This window comes from Trichosurus vulpecula, chromosome 5, assembly GCF_011100635.1.
Source record: "Trichosurus vulpecula isolate mTriVul1 chromosome 5, mTriVul1.pri, whole genome shotgun sequence".
NCBI lineage: Eukaryota > Metazoa > Chordata > Mammalia > Diprotodontia > Phalangeridae > Trichosurus > Trichosurus vulpecula.
Window position 1 is genome coordinate 169,607,803 of NC_050577.1, and position 19,751 is coordinate 169,627,553.

Below are 19,751 nucleotides of genomic sequence, written 5' to 3' on the forward strand. Positions count from 1 at the left end.
ATATCCTGAAAATAGAGGATTTACAATAGGTGTCAATGTAACTAGATTGGAAATGGCACAAACGACCACTGAAGGAGTAATAATGTTTTCCTTCAATTATATGATCATCTTTGGAAACCCAGCATTTTAACAAAGTGTTCAAACATCAAAGAATGGAGCTGGTATCATGCAGTTGAGAGCCATGGTATTGGGCCTTATAGTTTGATTTTTGAAAGCCTTATAATGAGGGTGTAGTGGATATACATTCCATTCTTCAGCTGTATTTTTGTTCAACAAAGCCTGCAATTTTCAGTCACTTGAAAATGTAATTATAGATAATGTTTGCATCAGTAGCAAGAATACAATAAGCACACGGGGCATGAAAACTCCACTCAAATCACATCCTCTTAGGTTACGAAGCTTGTCTCCTGCCAAGAGTAAAGGCATTTCGACAAGCTAATATTCAGTATGAAATGGTTTGTAAGTTATACCAACCCATGCATGAACTCTTCTCTAACTTTTCTATTATCCCTCCTCTTGCATTGGGTTCCTCTACAAGGCAGAACAAAACAAAAAAAAATTAAGATTCTTTGAAAGTCCAGTTTATCAAATACTCAAGTATTTGACAAAAAAGCTAGGCTGAAGTCCCAAGGATCCTGATTTCTAAATGGTTTGATTCCCATGCCTCACTGGGCCATAACTGCAAGTTGTGGACAAAACCACTCAGTAAACATTGCAGATCTTGGTTTGTCTTGATGGTAGGAAGTTCAGTGATTGGTCAAAAGAAAAATTAGGTTTTTTAGAGAGAGTGGAAGATAGGTATCTAAATGTATAAAACAGAGTGAAAACTTAGGAGGGCCAGATATTTGTGTGGATACCACAGAAAATCAGATATGTGGTTTAACCACAACATTTAGAGGGCATCTGTCTTTTGGAAGTATAGGAGGGGTGGTGCCAGATGTCTAACATGTTCTTCAAGAGAAATCCAGCTTATAAAAAATACTGTAATCCTGGGCAAAGAAGGAGTATCCACCTTACATTCAAAGTTAATTGCTACACTATCTCAACAGTAAGCCAGAATTAGCCTGAGGCAATAGGAGATCTTGACACTGCTTTGGTGACTCTTTCAACTGACATCTCTCATGATACTCTTGCCTTCTAGATCCTAGAATTAACCTGGCTGGGAAATAAGGTATAAGCAAATGCATTTCACCTGCAAGAAAAATGAAAATGTGAAGACTGTTGGAGCACAGCAGAGAACCCTCATTTTACGCTCGCAAAACAGACATTCATCTGCCAATTGTTCCACTGAACTAGGAATTCAATAGATTTATGGTGTTCTGAGGGACAAAGAGATACTTCCCTACTTCAAACGCTAGGACTCCAAGTCTTTTAGGTACTTTCCCCAGAACCAGTTAAAGGATTCACACAGAACTAGCATCCACAAGAAGCATATATTTATAGAACATTGAGATAATGAAAGAAAAAATCATGCATAGCTCATGCCACAACTATGCATGGCATCACATTAGGTCAATGTATTGGTATTGCCAGCCCTCTACTAACTCTTGCCTTGAGCATAGACATAAGACCTGGTCATATGAGTTACAACTTGAATAGGCAAGGAAAAAAAAGATATATATGAGTACAGAAGAAGGAGGTGGCTGACACTGACGACATGGAACTATTCAAGTATTTGTAACCATTTGCAATATCTTGGCATGAAATCTTGGTCCCAGTGAAACAATGCCCATTTGGCTTATAGGTCTATATAGTCACAGGAAAAAAAACATCTCAGAATATTTGTAAAACTGTTCATTGTAATGGAAAAAAAAAACCCTAACCCTACTATTTGGAAGACATCCTACTCCCTAGAGGTTTCATTGATGTTAGCCTTTGCCAAACAGTAGTTTACAATTACCCTTCCAATCCAATTACCCCTCCAATCACTCAGTAACACTTTCCTCCATGCTTCCAAAGCTACTAGCTCTTTCATGATGGACGGTCAGTTAACACGTAGGCTCAGAGGACTGTGAGGCTTTGTCTTGGGAAGGATACCAATCCACTGACTCTTCTGGAACTCAAGAGATGCTATCTCATTTCCCAGTGAGCTTAACTTACTCTCTTATCCTTCTCATGGTATGTGGTAGGCATTTTACAAACTTTCATGGGCATCAGGCATCTGCATTGAGCCCTCCAATTTTTAAGCTTAGAGGGCAAAGCAATCTGAAAGAAATTTTCATGTGGTAAGTTTTCATAAGCTACATGGCAGCTAAGATTTCTTCCTGCTATGAAAGCTATATTGTTGTTGTTTGGTCATTTCAGTTGTGTCTGACTCTCTGTGACCTCATTTGGGGTTTTCTTGGCAAAGATACTGCAGTGGCTTGCCATTTCCTTCTCCAGATCATTTTACAGATGAGGAAACTGAGGCAAACAGGGTTAAGTGACTTTCCCAGGGTCACACAAATAATAAGTGTCTGAGGCCACATTTGTACTTAGGTCTTCCTGACTCCAGGCCTGGCACTCTAACCACTGCACCACCTAATTGCCCCAAAGGCTGTATTCACAAAACCAAAAGACAGGTAAAGAAGACTCAACTACAATTCAAGCATACTATCAGGGGTACCACGCATGATTGATTCAGCACTGAAAATCCCAATTTGGAAGATTTATTCAAATCCTAAATTAATTCATTCAAATAATCATCAAGGAAACTACACAAAACTCTCAGTCTATTTTTCTTTTGGTCTGTCTTAATTCATAGATGGTGACTTTTTAAAACATGTAATAAATACATAAAGTTTTGTAGAATTCAGTAAAGAATTAAGTTGACTGCTTTAAATTCTTCTTAGCATGTTTTCCAGGTGTGCTAGGGCTCAGGAAACTCGATATTAGTGTCTAACAACATCCCTACTAAGCGAGGACCTGCCATATTTATACCAATTTTTGTTTGTTTGTTTAAAGATTGGACTATTGTTTCCTCCCCCTCCTTTTTCACTAGGGTTAGGATTCCCATTATGTGAAAACCAGCCTTCATATTGTGCAGCTGATTCTCTTCCCATAAGAAAATCAAAATCTATTTCAGCTGGCATAGAGATGGGTTTTTCAGAATGCGCATATGGGGATATTGGATGGGGATATTGCTTTCGTCTCACCCCTTCCCAGAATGGAAGGCCTGATCACAAGTTCACAGCTGGAACATGAACTGCATTTTATTTCTCAATCATTGTGCAGACAAAAAAAAAGTCTTCATAACATTTTCCCGGGGACCAAGCATTTTCTGAAAGTTTATATGGGAGTAATACAGCTTTATGGGTCTTTGGCTGAGACTTTAAAGCATGAATGTCCTGAGACAGAAAACATTAACTAGGGATGCTGTAATGAAGTTCCACTATATTTGATTCTTAGAATGTGATGGGGAGACTTCTGTGGGGTCAGTTTTAAATGCTATGAAGCTGCAAGCAGACCCAATAGCAAAGAAATGATTCTGATATTTAGATATCCTTTGGGGAGAAGTAGGAGGAGTGGAGAAGTGGGAGAAGAGTGGGGCAAATTGCACTTAACTCCAAGGATTCTTATGAGGATTAAATAAGATAATAATTATAAAGAACTCAGCAGTGTCCGGAACATAGTAAGCACTATATAAACGTAAGCTACTGTTATATATTACTATCTTTATTTTATAGGAGAAGGAACTGGATTTTGAGAAGCAGATGATTGTCATCCAACAAATCGCAAGATGACCCAAGAACAGACTTCATTTAGGATTCACGTACAGACCCGTAAGCCCTCTTGTCTTTGGTGTGCAACATTTCAACTGGTTGACATAAAAGCTTTACTGTATTGTCTGTCAATGGTGAGTCCCACGAATTACACAAATTCAGTTCTTAAAGGCCAGGTATAACTTGAAACATCCCAAGAATTCAAAAGGAAGGGTTTTTTTTTTTACTTTAAAACTAAGTTGCACAAAACAGAATATGATTTGCCTATGTATATCAAATGCAATGTATGGAAGGATAAAGACTAGACCCACAATTTTACTGATTTAGCAAACTCCCAGGTAAGGAAACTCCCTCAGCCCATGCAGGCTGGCACCTCTCCTGCTATTTAGAATCTTAGTGAGTTGCCTAGAGCTCTGAGAGCTTAAGTGAATTGGCCAGGGTTACACAGTCAGTATGTGTCAGAGACTGGACTGGAAACCAGTTCTTCTTGGATTTCAAGTCAGCTCTTTATCCACTACCATGCATGGTCACAAAGAAAAAGCGCCCAAATTCTCAGAAGAGACAGAGGGAGAGGAGAATGTGTCAGAGAGAAGAGAAAAATGCATTTTTAAAAATATTTTTTTTGAGAAAATGCATTTTTAACAGAGCTAAGTAAACAAAATAAGAGATGAGAGAGGGATTTTTTTCCAAAAAAGAGAAAAATTTAGACAGCCGGTATTAAGATGAAATAAGAATAGTACTTTTATTAATAAAGTACTACAGAGATGTAGTTGGGGAACTGATAATGGCATTAACTAGCACCCTGACCGTCAAAAGGGTTTGTGTAGACTTGCAGACATGGACAACAGGAAAGATGATTGGGTGGACAATGGGTGTCATGAGGAAAGATTTTTAACAGCATGGGTTGAAGTGAATAATTGGAGTTGGAGGCCTCTCAGTGACAATTTAGAGAAAGCAAACACAGCTGCAGCCTAGCCAAATATAGCTGGCCAAGACAATGACATCCATGAAGTTAATCACTCTGAAATATGCTACCCTTATGCTCAACCAGAAAACTCAACACCCCTTCTATAAAATAGGAAGTCAAAATACAGTTGCATACTTAGAAACATACAGTGGTTAGAGACAGACCCAACAGCAAAGAAAGAATTCTGATATTTAGATACCATTGTGTTCTGCTAACCCCCATTCTAAGAACTGAAATATGGAAATAAAGGGACCCCCTCTTTTTAAATCCAGAAAGATGTCTGGGAAATCTAAACAGAAATTTTTTAAGAAGTTATGAATCCAATTGATCTAAAAAAGACACAACAGAGTTACTCCAAAAATAGCACCGTTATTTAGATTTGATTCAAGTTTGAGCTGGGCTTATAAGAAGGAATTTCCATTTATACAGTTCATCATGGTTTTGGAGTGCTTGAACATATATTCTCCTTAGCATCCTCATTTTTGGGGGGATAAGGAATTTGGTGTATGGTTTCAGTGGTCAAAAGCTCAGCTGGTGAGCAAAGCTAAAGACATTCATATTAGTCCTCCAATAAATGCTTTGCTTTTTTTTTATTACTTTTCTGCCTCTGTCTTTGTCTTACCTCAAGATCTCATAAGGAGATGAAATACCAGTTTTCAGTTTCCTTTGGCTTCACTGGCCTTACAACTCAAGAGTTCTCTCAGAAATGTCAGAGCATAAGGGAAATAGTTGAGTTGATGAATCTGTGTTGGGTGTTGTTTGGGTGTTGGCTTATGTTAACCCACAGAGCCTGAAACTTCAATCACTAGCTTGAGTTGGATTTCCTTTGTGTATATATTCAAAATTTCCAAGAATTCTTTCTTTTATTTTCTCTTTTTTAAAGCAGAAAAGGAAAGCTATGACTTCATGGCTGATGGTGCTACACCTACAACATTGGGTCAACCAAAAGTAAGAATGAAGGGTAGAACTGAATTGGAAAAGTAAGCATAAGCATGAATCCTGTTGAGGTATGTCCATAAGTTAAAAGGACATTTTCTCGTGGACACTTCTGCTTCCCTGAGGGATTTTTATTAAAAAAAATCATTCATTATTTATGGCCAGATACAATTAATTCAAGCCTACAAGGTTTAAAGAAATTTCATTGATGGTTAAAAAAATAGAAAGGATGTAAAGAACTCTACCCAGAAAGCTTAAGGTGTGAGGTGTGTAAATAGGTAAGTCAGAGCTGGAAAAAAGCACTAAAGAAGCGTTGAAGTGGTAATCACACTAAGTCTTGGTCGTTTCCTTAGAACATCCAGAGTTCTTTGTTTTTCATTTTTAAAAAAAAGTTAGTAAAAGTTAGTGTTTTGGAGTGTGCTAATGAGTAGATTGAGTTGGCATCTACTCCTAAATCCATTATTATTTTGCTATGTACCTTTGGTCAAGATGTAGGACCTTAAGTTTCTTTCCTTCTCAACTACTACTATTCACATTTACAGAACTCTAAGAGGCTGACATCACTTTTTCTTTAAAATGATCCAGTGAGGATAATTTGTATGGAGACTCAGAAAGCATCATAAATGAAGAGCTGAAAGGAAACTCAGGCATCTTTTATTTTAGTCCAGGGGTGGGGAACCTGCTACCTTGAGGCCACATGTGACCTTCTAGGTTCTTGGGTGCGGCCTTCTGACTAAGGGGATTTGCTCTGTGAAGTTTGGATCCAGTCAAAGGGCTGCACTTGAGGACCTAGAGGGCCACATGTAGCCTTAAGGCCACACCTGTTTTAGTCCTATCTTCTCATCTTAACAGATGAGGAAAGTAGGATACAGAGAAGCTGAACAGTTGGCTTAAGCTCACACAAGCAATAAACAGCACAGTCAGAATTTGAACCTGGTTCTCCAATTCTAAATCCAACATTAAGTGTCTTGCTAGGGGTCACAGTGTGGTAAAGTGGAAACAATACTGGTTCAGGAGACAGAGGACTTGGGTTCAAATTCCACTAAGCACATTATCAGCGTAATATGATCCAGTACACAAACTGCCTTGGACCTCAGTGTCCTCATCTGTAAAAATGTGGGGGGATAGGATGCAAGGCCATACCAATCTGACATAGAAGTCCAGCATCATAATTATAGACATATTCTATTTAATAATAATCAAACTTGAGGTTTAGAAAATTCCTGAGTGCAATGCTACCTTGATTAAAATGTAATTGGGAAATGTTTTAACAAAATAAATAAAAATACAACATAATGTTAATTTGCGTTTTTCAGAGGCAACATGTGTCCCTGACTCAGGGATCGGGATCCATTTCTGTCGGAGTTTGATGCACCTGGACTGGATGGTCTCTGAGGTCCCTTTTAGACCTTGATCTATGATACTATTACCCTAAGTGGCAGAGTCAGGGCTCAAACTTACATCACTTATATCTTCTAACTCTAAGGCCTGTGCTCTTTGAGCTATATCAGAGCATATTATTGTAGATAAAACAAAACAAAACAAAACAAACTTTGGAGTTAGGAAGACCTGGGTTTAAGTTGCACTTATGACAATTACTGGCTCTATCACTCTGGGCAAGTCATTCAGTGTTTTAGTCTCCCCCATACAGCTCTCATCAGCTGCAGAATATTGACTGATTGGTAGAGTTTCCTTACTGTAAGCTCCTTATACCAATGAAATCACAAGTCTGGACGAAGTGAAAATGCTGCTTCTCAGATAACAAATTGTAATGATGTTTAAGGGAATATAAGAATTCATGAAGAGTCCTCAATATAAACACATCTTTGACCTCTTGGACACACCTGATCCCAGCAGGGTTCATTTTTGTTTTTCAAATTAAATTTTGTCTTTTAGGTTACATAACTCTTCAGTTTTTTGCTGCCCCAAGTCTGTCTGTACAAAAGTACAATGAAGTCATGTCATGTCTCTATTTAACAACTATTTATGCCTGAATACCAATAAGTGGATACAATTTTGGGCAAACAAAGAGTATTTTCCAATAGTATACATTCCATTTAATATATTTATGAACTTGACCTCATAAAGTGGATTGTAACTCCAATTAGGCACAATGCTGTTTTGTGACCAATGATCATAGGCAGTAGAAAAAATATTGCAAGTATTTTTGTGTGATTTCTAATCTAAATTCCAAAATTGAGCTAATCCACCACATTAGAATAGGGTCCAGGTTCCATAAGAGACCGAACAGGAGAAATGATAACACAGTTTATGGGAAAGGGAGTGTAATACATCCTGAGAACCCTCGGTAAAGCCATTACACAGGACCTGAAGATTATGAGGTGGTTTTTTTGAGAAAGCACAATAATAATAATAATTAATAATAATAGGGAATCTATATAATATATATTGAATATATGTGTATAACTGTAACAAGTTACTCTTGAGACACATAAAAAGATTAAGCTGCCTAAATATGTTAGTCTTTTCTAATAAGTGAATTGAAATTAATTCTAGTCCAGTTGAGTTATTATCACTATCATTTGTGAGAGTGGGAATTCTTCAGGCCTATGAGAGGGACTGAAAACATCAGGCAATGTAGTTATTCTAAGAGAGGTACACACTCGTGACATACACAACCAGAGAGTCTCATCAAACAGATAAGCCTCCTTGACTTTTTGGATTACTCAGATATGAAATCCAAACATTGTAGAGTATCTCCCATTTTAAAAGCAACACTGTAGTTAATGAACTATTTGTAAATGGACCACCAAAACCAGGGTAATTCTTATTTCTCTACCATTAAGAGGAAGATAGATCCTTGAGACTGTTACCTCTTCAAGGTGTATTTCTTTCGATCTCTTTCTCACACTCTCACACACACACACACACACACACACACACACACACATATAACACACACACGCCTTCTGTTTCTCTTCCTCCTGCCTAGGATACAAGGCCGCACCATTCTAACACAGACGTATACCATTATAATTATAAACTGATCTTGACAAAATATAGCCTAAATAAAATTTCCTTTAAATTGTTATTGATATAAATCTTTTTAAAGCATTCATAATCTGATATGATTTTCAAGAATCTTTGAGACATTCATTTTTTAAAATTAAGATTTAACAGAAAACAGAACTTCATAGATCATTTAAGATCATATATATACATATGATAATTTTCATTAACAGTGTTTTAATCATCACGTGCTTTTCAAACATCACATTGTGTGCATGTGAAGACTGTCATGTAAAACCAACTAGCCTCAATATTATATGTTTTTGTGATTTTTAAAGGCCTGTTTTCAAAATGGTGGGTGTAAATCTTAAAGACGTTTAAGAGCTTATAAAAAAAGATGTTTATATCACATAACTGAATTAACACTTTTACAGAAACACTTCTTAGCAATCACTTCCTACAATTAACTTATTTGCTTTTAAAAACAGATGGAAGAAAATTAAGCTGTTCGAAAGCCTCCAAAGTGTCTTTCCTTTCCTTACAAAGTCCTTTAAGAGAAAAAGTCTGAAGCAAATAGTAAATGAAAAACAAATTCATGTGGGGAAACCACGAGTTCTATCCCTTCACCTCTGGATTCAGAGCACAGAAATATTGGATGGAACAATTAAATAGTGATGATGCTAAAGGGGAATAATTATTTCACAATTACCTGAGAGCATCACATTTATCGCTCTAATTAGTTTCTGTTTCCCACATAGGTTTGTCCAGGAGCTTGCAGCTCTACTTCTCTTAGCTTTAGCAAGGGCCTTTTCTTAAGAGAAAATAAAAATACATTTTCTGCCCTACTACACAAATAGCACACACCACTGATGCAAGCTCCATCCTGTCACCCCAGTGCCTCCTTGGGAGGGAAGGTAAACTCAATTGCTGTGCTTGCTAATGAATTGGGAAGTCTTAGCAGGATCACAAGTCCTTCCATCAATGGCATCATCAAGCAAACAGAACATCACATCACATCAGGTGATATCTCTGTGATGAAATGACCTGCAAATGAAATATCAAAATGCAGTCTTCCCGCAAAGATGGAAAAGTATTAGAATTATTCATTGGATTTAAAGAGTACAGAGCTTCAGCATAAGTAACAGCAGCTCTTTGGCTTATTAGTTTAGCTTCTTAAGGGTCACTTGCTGTCAAAATGTATTTCTTACATTGCATGAGTTTTTCAGTGCAGAACTGCTTTTACATAATTCTTTATGAGTCGTGTTTGTATGTGGGTATTCTAATGTAACTTTAGGGATTCATTATGAAATTCAGTCTCCTGGGCCTAAATGAACTCTTCAACAAGCACAATTACCTTGAAAGTGAATCAGAATATTCTGGATAATGAAATACAATATTTTAAAAGGAGAAGTTAGTGTGTGTGGTTTGTAAGAAAAGCTTTGAGTGAATGCAAATGCAAAGTTTAAAGATTTATCTAAAACTGCAAGGGGTTTTGCAGAATCTTTCATCAGAGGCCAAATACACATACATATATTGTTATCATGGCTGCCAGAAAAGTCATTTGGGGAGGGGATGGGGAATGCTCAATGGCACCATGAAATCTTAATTACTGGGTTTAAATCTGAAGATCCTTTCTCCTTTTTATCTTGTCTTTCAAGATTCTTTTTTCTCCCTCTCTCTGCATCTCATCAACGGATGTCCAAGTAATCTCAAATCGAGCAAACTACAATTAAATAGGAAGATTTAACAATTAAAATAATACCACGAACCAGATCAAAGATAACATTAGTATTCCAAAATGTCACCATGGGATGAAGGTCTTGTTACAGAAAACAGCTGATTCTGAGATATGCACTGTTAACCAAGAAATCCCACCTGAAAATGTGTTTTTTAATTCCCCCAACAGACCAAAAAAAATTCTTACCATAAGCATAATTCCCATTTTGGAGTCATCTCATGCTAATTCTATTTCATAATGCCCACCAGAAACCAAGCCTGTAAACTGATCACTCTCTGTATTTTATTATTTGTAATTACATTTTTTTCAAATATATTTTAAATGCCACATGAATAATGGAGCCCATTACTTATGACACTCTGTCCTGCTATTGCCTTGTAAACCAAAATATGGCTTGAACTAAAATATCTCCTCATTGGTTAATTAGCATATGGAACATAAACGTGAATTTGACTCAATCTAGAGATAAAAGCAGCACAATTCAAGGACTGCAATCTTGTGTGGATGATATATGCTGATTTTCTGTAGTACCCAATCATTCTTATGAGGTAACATTTTAGTTTTCTGACAACATCAGTGTCTTGTGCCTGAAGATAACTTTATTCACAGGCACTAAAAACATCAAGCTGACTGAAGTTCATGCCTGCCAAAAACTGAAGGACTAATTTCACTGATCCTATTTAAAAGAACCTACATTACTGCCCCAATAAAGCTTAGTTGAGATAAGGATTCAGGCTACAATCAGTAGTTTGATTTTCAGGCAAATATGTCTTTAGCCCTTGGTTCTGGTCCCAAAACAACTCAAATGAAGCCCCCACCCCAACTCCCAGGTTTTTACTGTTTTTAATCAATTTCTGTTTCTTTTGTTAACAGACTTGAGGGGGTGGGGCAGATGAAAGCAAAAGTAAACCTAGCTCCTAGTGCTATGCTATTCTAAAAATGAGCAAACAAAAATGTCATTAGGATACACTAGTTTAATTGTGCCCCAATATAAAACCTTTTCTTATTTACACTTCAAAGAAAAAAAGTTCCTTTTTAAAAAAAAAACAACAAATATTGAATTCAAGTCAGTAAATTTATGATAATCACAAATTTCACATTTTAGTCCAGTTACTTATACAAGAGGTAGAAAATTAAATGTTGGTTTTAATTGATTTGGCAGCTTTATCTGGGTCTTTTAGCATTCTGTAATCCCAAATCTCAACAACTAGTCATTTTAGGTCTTCAATACCTCCAAAGAGATCAGTTTTCTCCTGAGACCTTCTACAATTTAAGACAATCTCCTGGTTACCTAGACATTGCAGTCACGAAGAAAGTGAAGCTAATTTGTATCCATTAACACACACACACACACACACATGCAAGCAGCAAAAAAACAAAAACAAAACAAAACAAAAAAAACCCCAAACAACCCCCGAACATAAAACACAAAAGAAAGCTTATCAAACACCTTAACACCCTGAAACAAAAGTAATTCCAGGACTCAGGGGCTTAAAATGGAATATCAATTTAAATTTAAAATGAAATAAAATTCAGTGTCTATATTATTCATTTTCAAAAAAGTATTGTGACAACCTCCAATTTTCAGAAATATTGTGTAAAGATATTAAAAGTTTTACTATTGAGAGTAATATTACTATTAACTCGAACATTTAAGCTTATGGAACAGCAATTTTATACCATTACAGAGTCTCACATGACCCTTTAAACACTGGACAATCAATGGGCCATCATGAGTGATCATTCATCTTAAAACCTATTTGTTCATCTGCCTGGAGGACTCAAACATATTTTATTCTACAAAGTATCTAATAACATTCTTATGGGAAAATGCCATTGAAAATATATTCTACTACTTTCGAAATTCAACACCAGAAAAGCCTCCTCAAGTTGCTTTTAGGAACAGGCCTCTCTCTAGCAGACTGCAATTTAGTCTGAAAGGCAATATACTGTACATGACAAACAGACCATTCCCCGAAATAATAAATCTTCCCAGCTATTGTGAACATGGCAGTAAAATTTACTGGTAGACAGATTCCAAACATTTCCTCTTTCTGACCCCTCCCTTTCTTCCAACTTGGTAGCTAATATGAGCTAAATTACAAGCTCTATTGGAAAATGTGACTTCTCTGGACCATATAGAGAATTTACATAATTTACCATTTTTTTTAGTTGGGCAGATTATAAGTATTTTCAGAAATAGAAAAAAATAAAGCCACTGTTCTGCCAACAAATGTCCAAACTATTCTTTTCACAACTTTCTTTCTCTCTCTCTCTCTGTCTCTCTCTCTCTCTCTCTCCCTCTCTTTCTCTCTCTCCAATATGTGATCACTGACAGAGAAAACAATTTGGTCCTGGTTCCAAAAGAGATCATCTGGACATAAGTAATATTTGGGCATACAGTGGAAAGGGAATCGTTCTAGAATTTGAATAATGGTCTCCAAGGCTATGATACAAAGACTCTATTCAGAGGGAACAGTTAGAGCACTACACCACCATTCATCTACCAGAGGAAAAGTACAAGTTGAATTTTCATAATCTGACATGACAAAGGGAACATCTTTCGGATGCTATTAATGCTGCCTGGCTTAAGTTGGGAGAGGTTTCATTAACTAGGTATATTATGGTCACCTAGGTAGCAAGTATAATCAAACTATGATGGTGTCGATAAGATACTGCTTTGATTCAGCCAGATCTCTGGAGTCCTGGTGAGAAACCCTAACAACACTTCACAAACAACTAACAGAGGTTATAACTATCTATAGATATGTAGATAAGAGAATGAAAGGGGAAGAGAATGTATATATAAAACTGGATGGAGACCTTTTAAAGAAAGCAACCTTGGGATTTGGACTAGTCGAGATTAATTTCTCAAAGAAAACTGCCAAAAGGAAATTCAGTATTTTAATTTATCTAAATTATCTCAGCTGAAACAATGATCCTGATCGTGTTTACAAACAGCGTGACACTCTTAATGAGGAGGGCAAGTATCACAGAAACTGTGCTTGGTCATTCACTTTTTAGCACATTCTACTATCAACCTCTCTCCTCCTCTACTCCCCAACCCCCCCTTTTAATCTCAGCTGCTGGAACAATTGGCTACCACTAAGGCTCTCAACTCATAACACTTAACATACTAGAAAAAGAATCTAGCACCTTGGGGGAAAGTTAGTTGCCAGGGAAATGAATCATAAAGCCCTGAATGGTCTGGACACAGGCAAGAGTATGTGAAAAGCTTCAAAAAGAATTATGGATGGTAAACCTTCCAGCAAGTAGGACATGAATAATATTATTTACATATGCACTCTTAACATATAGTACTTTTCCCCCCAATGGCATTATCATGATTTATAGTCATTATCATACCTCTTGCTAAGGAGTAATTTAAATAAAAACAATCATAATTTCTTATCGAGTTTTAGATGAAATCTATAATCTTTCTGTCCAAAAAACTGCACTCACCTTCCATATCATTCCTTTTAGAAATCGAACATTTCTTTCCTTCCTTCCTCCTTTCCTTCCTTCCCTCCCTCCTTCAAGATACTTGGGAGTACCTGTAAAATTCTCCTGACCCAAGAGCGTCTGAGTTGATGCAGAAACTTTCATATCCAGATCAATGAAGGCAGCTATAAAATTAGATATACTTCCCTTCACGAATTCCAACACTCGTACCTCTTCCAATAAGTGCTATCTAGCTCGGTTTGACTACATTTTAAGACAACCCGAATCACATTAATTATTAAATTACACAGTGCATTATCAGACAAACCATCAAGATTACGTAAAAAAAAATTACCTCTAATTTCCGCGCTACAGTACACCTGGCTATTTTAATACTTTATAATTATCCCTTCTTCCACTTCTCTCCGCCCTCCCCCCTCCCCATCTCCACAACCTCTTCCCCCCCCCCCCCATTAGAAAGGAAGGGAATCTTTACGAATTTCAAGTCAGATGGGGAGGGCGTGTAATTTGCGGAATCTTTAATTATGTTCTTGGAAGAAGCTAGCAAAAAGACCTATCCACACCAAATTATTACTCACACACGCACACACACATATACACACGCATGCAGGCATGCATGCCTGCATGCACGCCGGCGCGCGTGCGCCTCCATCTACATTGGAATGTCACTGGACCTGAGGGAAAGTGTGCTCATCTGCTCTGGGCTTGCCCGCATTTTCACATGGCACCGCGACAGAATAGGGGGAGAAAAGCATTCTGCCTCCTCACCGCGTTCAACGAGCCAGCCTCCGGCCAGAAAACCAGAGAAGCAGCTAATCTATGGATATTTGGGGGGCTGGGGGGGACTGGGGGTGGAGGAGACCCCCTCTTTTCCCCCTCCCCCCAACCAACTACCGTTCGGTTCTGGGCAGAGAAGAATGCCAACCGCTTGCAAATTCCTCACTCGCCTCCGGAGAGGTTCCAGATAAACGAGACTTTGCAACAGCAGAGGCGGCAGAGGCAGCGGCAGCAGCAGCAGAGGCGGCAGCAATAGCAGCAGCAGTAGCGGCGGCGGCGGCAGCAGCGGCGGCGGAGGCGGCAGCAGCAGCGAGCTTTGTTTAAATGGCCCAAGGTGTCCTCGGAACGCTCCCCATCGCCGCCGCCCTCCCTCCAGCCCCCCACGCTCTGCCCCCTCACGGGCACCAGAGCTCGCTCCGAAGATGCTGCTGCATCGGGCAGGGGCGGCCAGGGCTCCACTTACATTCTCTCGGAAACTAGCAAGCGGCTATCAACCATCATCTCCGGGAGGAAATCCAGCTTGAAGGAAGAAGTCATGTTCTTTACGGGGCAACCGCTCGCTCCCGGGTCTGGCAGATGAGGGATGCCTGCTCCGGGCTGGGTCTGATTCAGCGACTGGGCTGGCTGAGAGACAGGCAGGGACAGGTGCGGGAGGCCTCCCCCCACCCCCCAAGGCAGCAACCCAAAGCGGCAGTTGTCACATTCTCTCCCCCTCTCTTGTTTTTCCTCCAATCCCCTCTGAAATCTACTGCTGAGGCAACTGTCTATAGAGCACCAGGTGCTGAAAGAAGGGGCGGGGCTACGCTCCCACTGCAGCTACAGCTTAACCCCTGCAATTCCGCCTAAGGTGGTGCTCTCCCCACCTCCCCGCCCCACAACGACCCTCTGAAATGGAAGCGGGAGGGGGAAGGAGCGAAGATCCTACCATGAAGAAGAACAGCGGGCAAGAAAGGGCTTGCTGGGGAGAAGCAATACTGCAACAAATACTTTTGCAGTTCCAACAATATCTGGAAATGCAAATGAGTTCTCTAAAAAATCTTCCAGTTGCCATTCGACCGACAATAAAAGCTTTATAACCAGACCTGATAGCATGGAGTGGTGTGACTATGTTGCCAAGGTCAATTTCATTACAAAGTTTAAAAAAGCAAAAACCCCGGCAAGTCCTAACGATGAAAAGAAAGATGAAGAGCTTTAAGTAGGCTGCTTTATGTGGCAGAATTGCCATCGAGTGACCTTTCTAGGAATAACTTACCTAGACTTAGTGATTTAACTAGGAAAATATATCCGGTAAATTATACCTTGCCTAAATAATCAAAGATTACATTTAGGAACTTGGTTCAATATATAAAGGGGAAAGAAGGAGGAGGAAAAAAATCTAATACTATACAAAAACAATTCTTTTTGCATTATGTTGAAATTCTGGATAAAGTAAGTAGTTTTAAGTATGAGAAGACAGAAAAAACACACTTTATCTTTTCCTACGGGTGATAAATCATTAATTTATAAATTCCTACTATTAGACACACAACAATCCAACAGGATGATTTATGCTAAGTTCTCAGATGTAGCAGCTATTCAGCTAAAATGTCTATTTAAATATGAGGAATGATTAAGTTTAATGGAATTGGGGAAAGGGGCAAAAATCTCCAACAGTATTAGATAGAAGGTAAGAGGGTCTTTAGAAGGTGGTTTGAAGGTGTGTTGGAAAAATAAATATTTTATACTCTTCTCTGCTAATGTTGGTTTCTAATACAGTTTTGTTCAAACAAATTGATTCTTGAAACAACTGAACAGTTCACAAAATGATGTGCTTTCTGCTTCGGTGTATTTCACACTTTAAAACTCACACCATCAAAGTAGTCTAGAAGTTTACAATCCCCATGTTTCCCATGTTCGGGTACCTTTTTTCACTTCATTGCTGTTAGTACACAGGATAGCCTTGCAAGGCCTCTTTTGCAAATCCATCTGGTTTTCTTTCAAACTTCTTATCCATCATAGAACAGACATTAAATTGACATAATGATAGTGATAATGACAGTCATTTCTCTCACTTGTATGGAGCTTTAAGGTTAACAAAGCATTTTCCTCACAACAACCATAGGTAGTATTATGATCCTTCTCTTGCAGATGAGGAAACTGAGGCTACAGGAAATAAGTGACCTGTTTATGGACACACAGCTACTAAGTGTCAAGCAAAGCCCTACAAAATGTTGGGCTCCAGGAGATGGGATATTTTATTCTGTCAAATAAATGAAAGCATAGTCACAGGAACCAGAGGGTTAACCAATTAAGTAACATGTAGTTAAAGATATTAGAAGTCACAATGTGGGGGGAAAAGATAATTCTCTTCTACCAAAGTCCTTTCTAATGTTATATTCAGAGCAGGCCACCACTGAAAGAAACATTTTTATTCATATTTGCATTACACAAGCCTACAAGAAGAGTACCTACCATTTTCGCTGGTTAAGTGGTAAAGCAGACATTTACACATCAGTTTTATCCAGATATGGTACCCTGACTACTATAAGGCAATGGACCTTGGAAGATTTAGTTCAGTTCATCCTTCCAAGAAGCTGGCCTGATTTCCTTCAGCTGAAGTGACATATGACTTTTGACTTTACCTCCATAATAGTGAATTCTAGCCAGAGTTGGATTTACCTTAGTTTTAAAAAATTTTCTCTGTTGCTGAGATACTATTTTTACATTCATAGAGAACTGAGAAAAGCACTGAATGAAACTGATTCTTATATCAATAGAGCCCAGTTCCCCTCTGTTGCTAGACACTATCCACAAGCCCACTTAGTCCTGCTGCCCAGGAATATATGAGGGTTTTGTTGTTTTTGGTGGGTTTTTTTTTTTCATTATTCTACAGAAGAGGTTGGTTGGACTGACAGAGACAATCCTTGACCTTCAGTTATGCATGTATTATTTAGGAGTGCAAGAGACTTAAAATAAGGAATAAATGAATAATATACATCATAAATGGTAAATCTCTCTCCATATGGCCAAACCAAACTGACCCTCCAAAATATCCCCCAAAGGAAACCTCTTTTTTTAAAACCATGCAGAAAAATCAACTTCTAAAACAAAGCTCAATACTGTATATGGTTAAGCCCCCTATTCTATAAGGTGGAACATTATTCATTAACATGTACAGTCTTTTGAAATATTTATTTTCCTTTTAATTGCGTGTGAATTAGCTGGAAGAAGCTGTAGGGAAGCCCTCTTAGTGACTTAAGCCTTCTCAGCAGTTTGTTAAATTCTAGCCTCAAATCCCTTGAGGGAATAGTGGATTCAAAGCAGCTTTTAATCATACTATAAGGAGGGTGAAGTTGTATGTAAGTAGGTCATAGAGAAAGCATTATGAGTGCATAGGTTACTGCTTTATTTAACAACTACAGTGTAACATACTTTTCAAAGCACATTTTCTTTTCCCATTTAAAGTTAGAAGAAGGACCAGGGTCAGATACAAAAGGAAACTCACTCTATAAAGGATACAGAGATATGAACCAAGGAAAGCTTATAGGGTACAGCAGAGTTTGAATAAGTGAAGCTACAAATACATGAATGATGAAACAGAGGCATAGGTCTACATGTAGGGGTGGGGGCGGGAGACAAGCAACACATTTTAGGGCTAACAGCAGTCTTCTGATCTAAGCTCCTATTTCAAATATCTATTATGTTTCCATGATCTCAGCCCATGCACAGCTGCAGTTTTAAAAACTGAACTTTTAAAAGTTCTTAAGCTTAAAGAAAATACCACCCTCCAAATAGTCCTCTTTTCCTCAAGGAAAGCTTAAAAGACAGAAGGTAGAGTTAAAAGATGCAAAGAAATGTAACCCCCTTTGACGTGCTGGACTGAGTCATCTGGTATCATGTTTTGGTAGTTGGGTTTAGTTGATGGTTAGCCCCACTGGGCTTGCTGCCGAAGCCTTCAGATTCCATGGAGCTATTTAGCATTCTGGTGAAGTTAAAACAGCACCCACAGGAGTGAGCCTCTCAACTGGCCTTTCCCATCTGCACGACCTACATGCTGACATCATGGCAGATATAACTGTGAGGAATTGGATGGCCCAGAGTCCAGAAAGAGCCTTCACTTTTTTTTTTCTGGGACCCTTCAGTTTTAGTCCCAGGAACTAAACCCTGAAGCTCTTCTGTCATCCCATCCCCCTTCCTTCCTTAATTGTCTCACCGCCCCCCCCCCCTTTTTTTAATCAACTTGCTATTCATTTCCCAAACAAAAGGCAATGTAAGAATTGGAAGCACTTCAAGGGGGAAGTTTCTGAATGACCTCATTTCATAGCAACCCTTCCCAGGCAAGTAAATGCACAGTGTTCCATGCCCACCTTCCCTATCCTCCATCCTATACTGAACTCAGGCCAATGAGCACTGTTTGAGACCCAGATTATCGCCGGCCTCAAAGCAAGGACATTCAATTAAAAACCTTTTTTTTTTTTTAAAGAAATGCTGTATAGTATGTTAGATGAAGTACTGTTTCTATTAAAGGGCTCCCTCCCACTTTATCAATGAGCTAGCAGTCAGGCACAGACTTCCAGTGGAACAATCCTATTAAAGGAAGGTACATTATTTTATTTTGATACTAGAGTCTAATATGTCTCACACACACAAGATTTGAAACAGTAAAGAAAGTTATGGGACACCTGATTCCCTCCTCCTGCCAAGAACACAGTGCGTTCCACCACAAATATTTATTCTGTTACCACTAAACTAGAAACATTAATTAGAAATTCTTTAAAAGGCATTACCAGATTGGCAACACAGCTACATAAAGTCATGGAAAATTCTCTACAATGATTGTATCCTTCTTTGAAAGGTTTTACCTGCACTTCTGGCTCTCCATGTCAAGCCAGAATCCAAAACAGCTTTCCCCTATCACATTTTCAGATTCAAATTTTATTAACATAACTGTTGTGGTTAAAAACAACAACAACCCACCAATGTGCTTAGAGCAATTTGGAGCCAGAAAAATGGGACCTAAATGGGAATTTCCTATCATTTCCAGCCAATAAATTTGAAATCCACATGAATTTTAAGTACCTGAGAGACTATCTGACTTTGTGGCCATGTGTTTGTTCTTAGCCCATTCCAGCTTCATTAGCGACTTGCAAAAATAAACTGTGGTGTTTTTCATGTGCTTTAAAAAAAATAAAACAGATCCATAAGTGATACAGTGTGAATG

At 38.4% G+C, this 19,751-nt stretch overlaps 1 protein-coding gene across 9 annotated transcripts in view; it reads right to left on the reverse strand.

Annotated features, from left to right (window-relative positions):
- CELF2 (CUGBP Elav-like family member 2) overlaps nucleotides 1-19,751 on the reverse strand; it is a 392,630-nt gene that overhangs the window by 362,951 nt on the left and 9,928 nt on the right. For 6 of the 9 annotated variants that reach the window (XM_036759904.1, XM_036759903.1, XM_036759901.1 and 3 more), the window contains exon 1: nucleotides 15,015-15,246. The exons of 1 other annotated variant lie outside the window; for it this stretch is intronic. In XM_036759904.1, coding sequence (XP_036615799.1) covers nucleotides 15,015-15,088 — 74 coding nt within the window. In that variant the 5' untranslated portion in view covers nucleotides 15,089-15,246. Of the gene's footprint in view, nucleotides 1-15,014; nucleotides 15,293-19,751 lie in introns of those variants that run through there. 2 more of the 9 variants (XM_036759905.1, XM_036759906.1) reach the window with 2 other exon arrangements.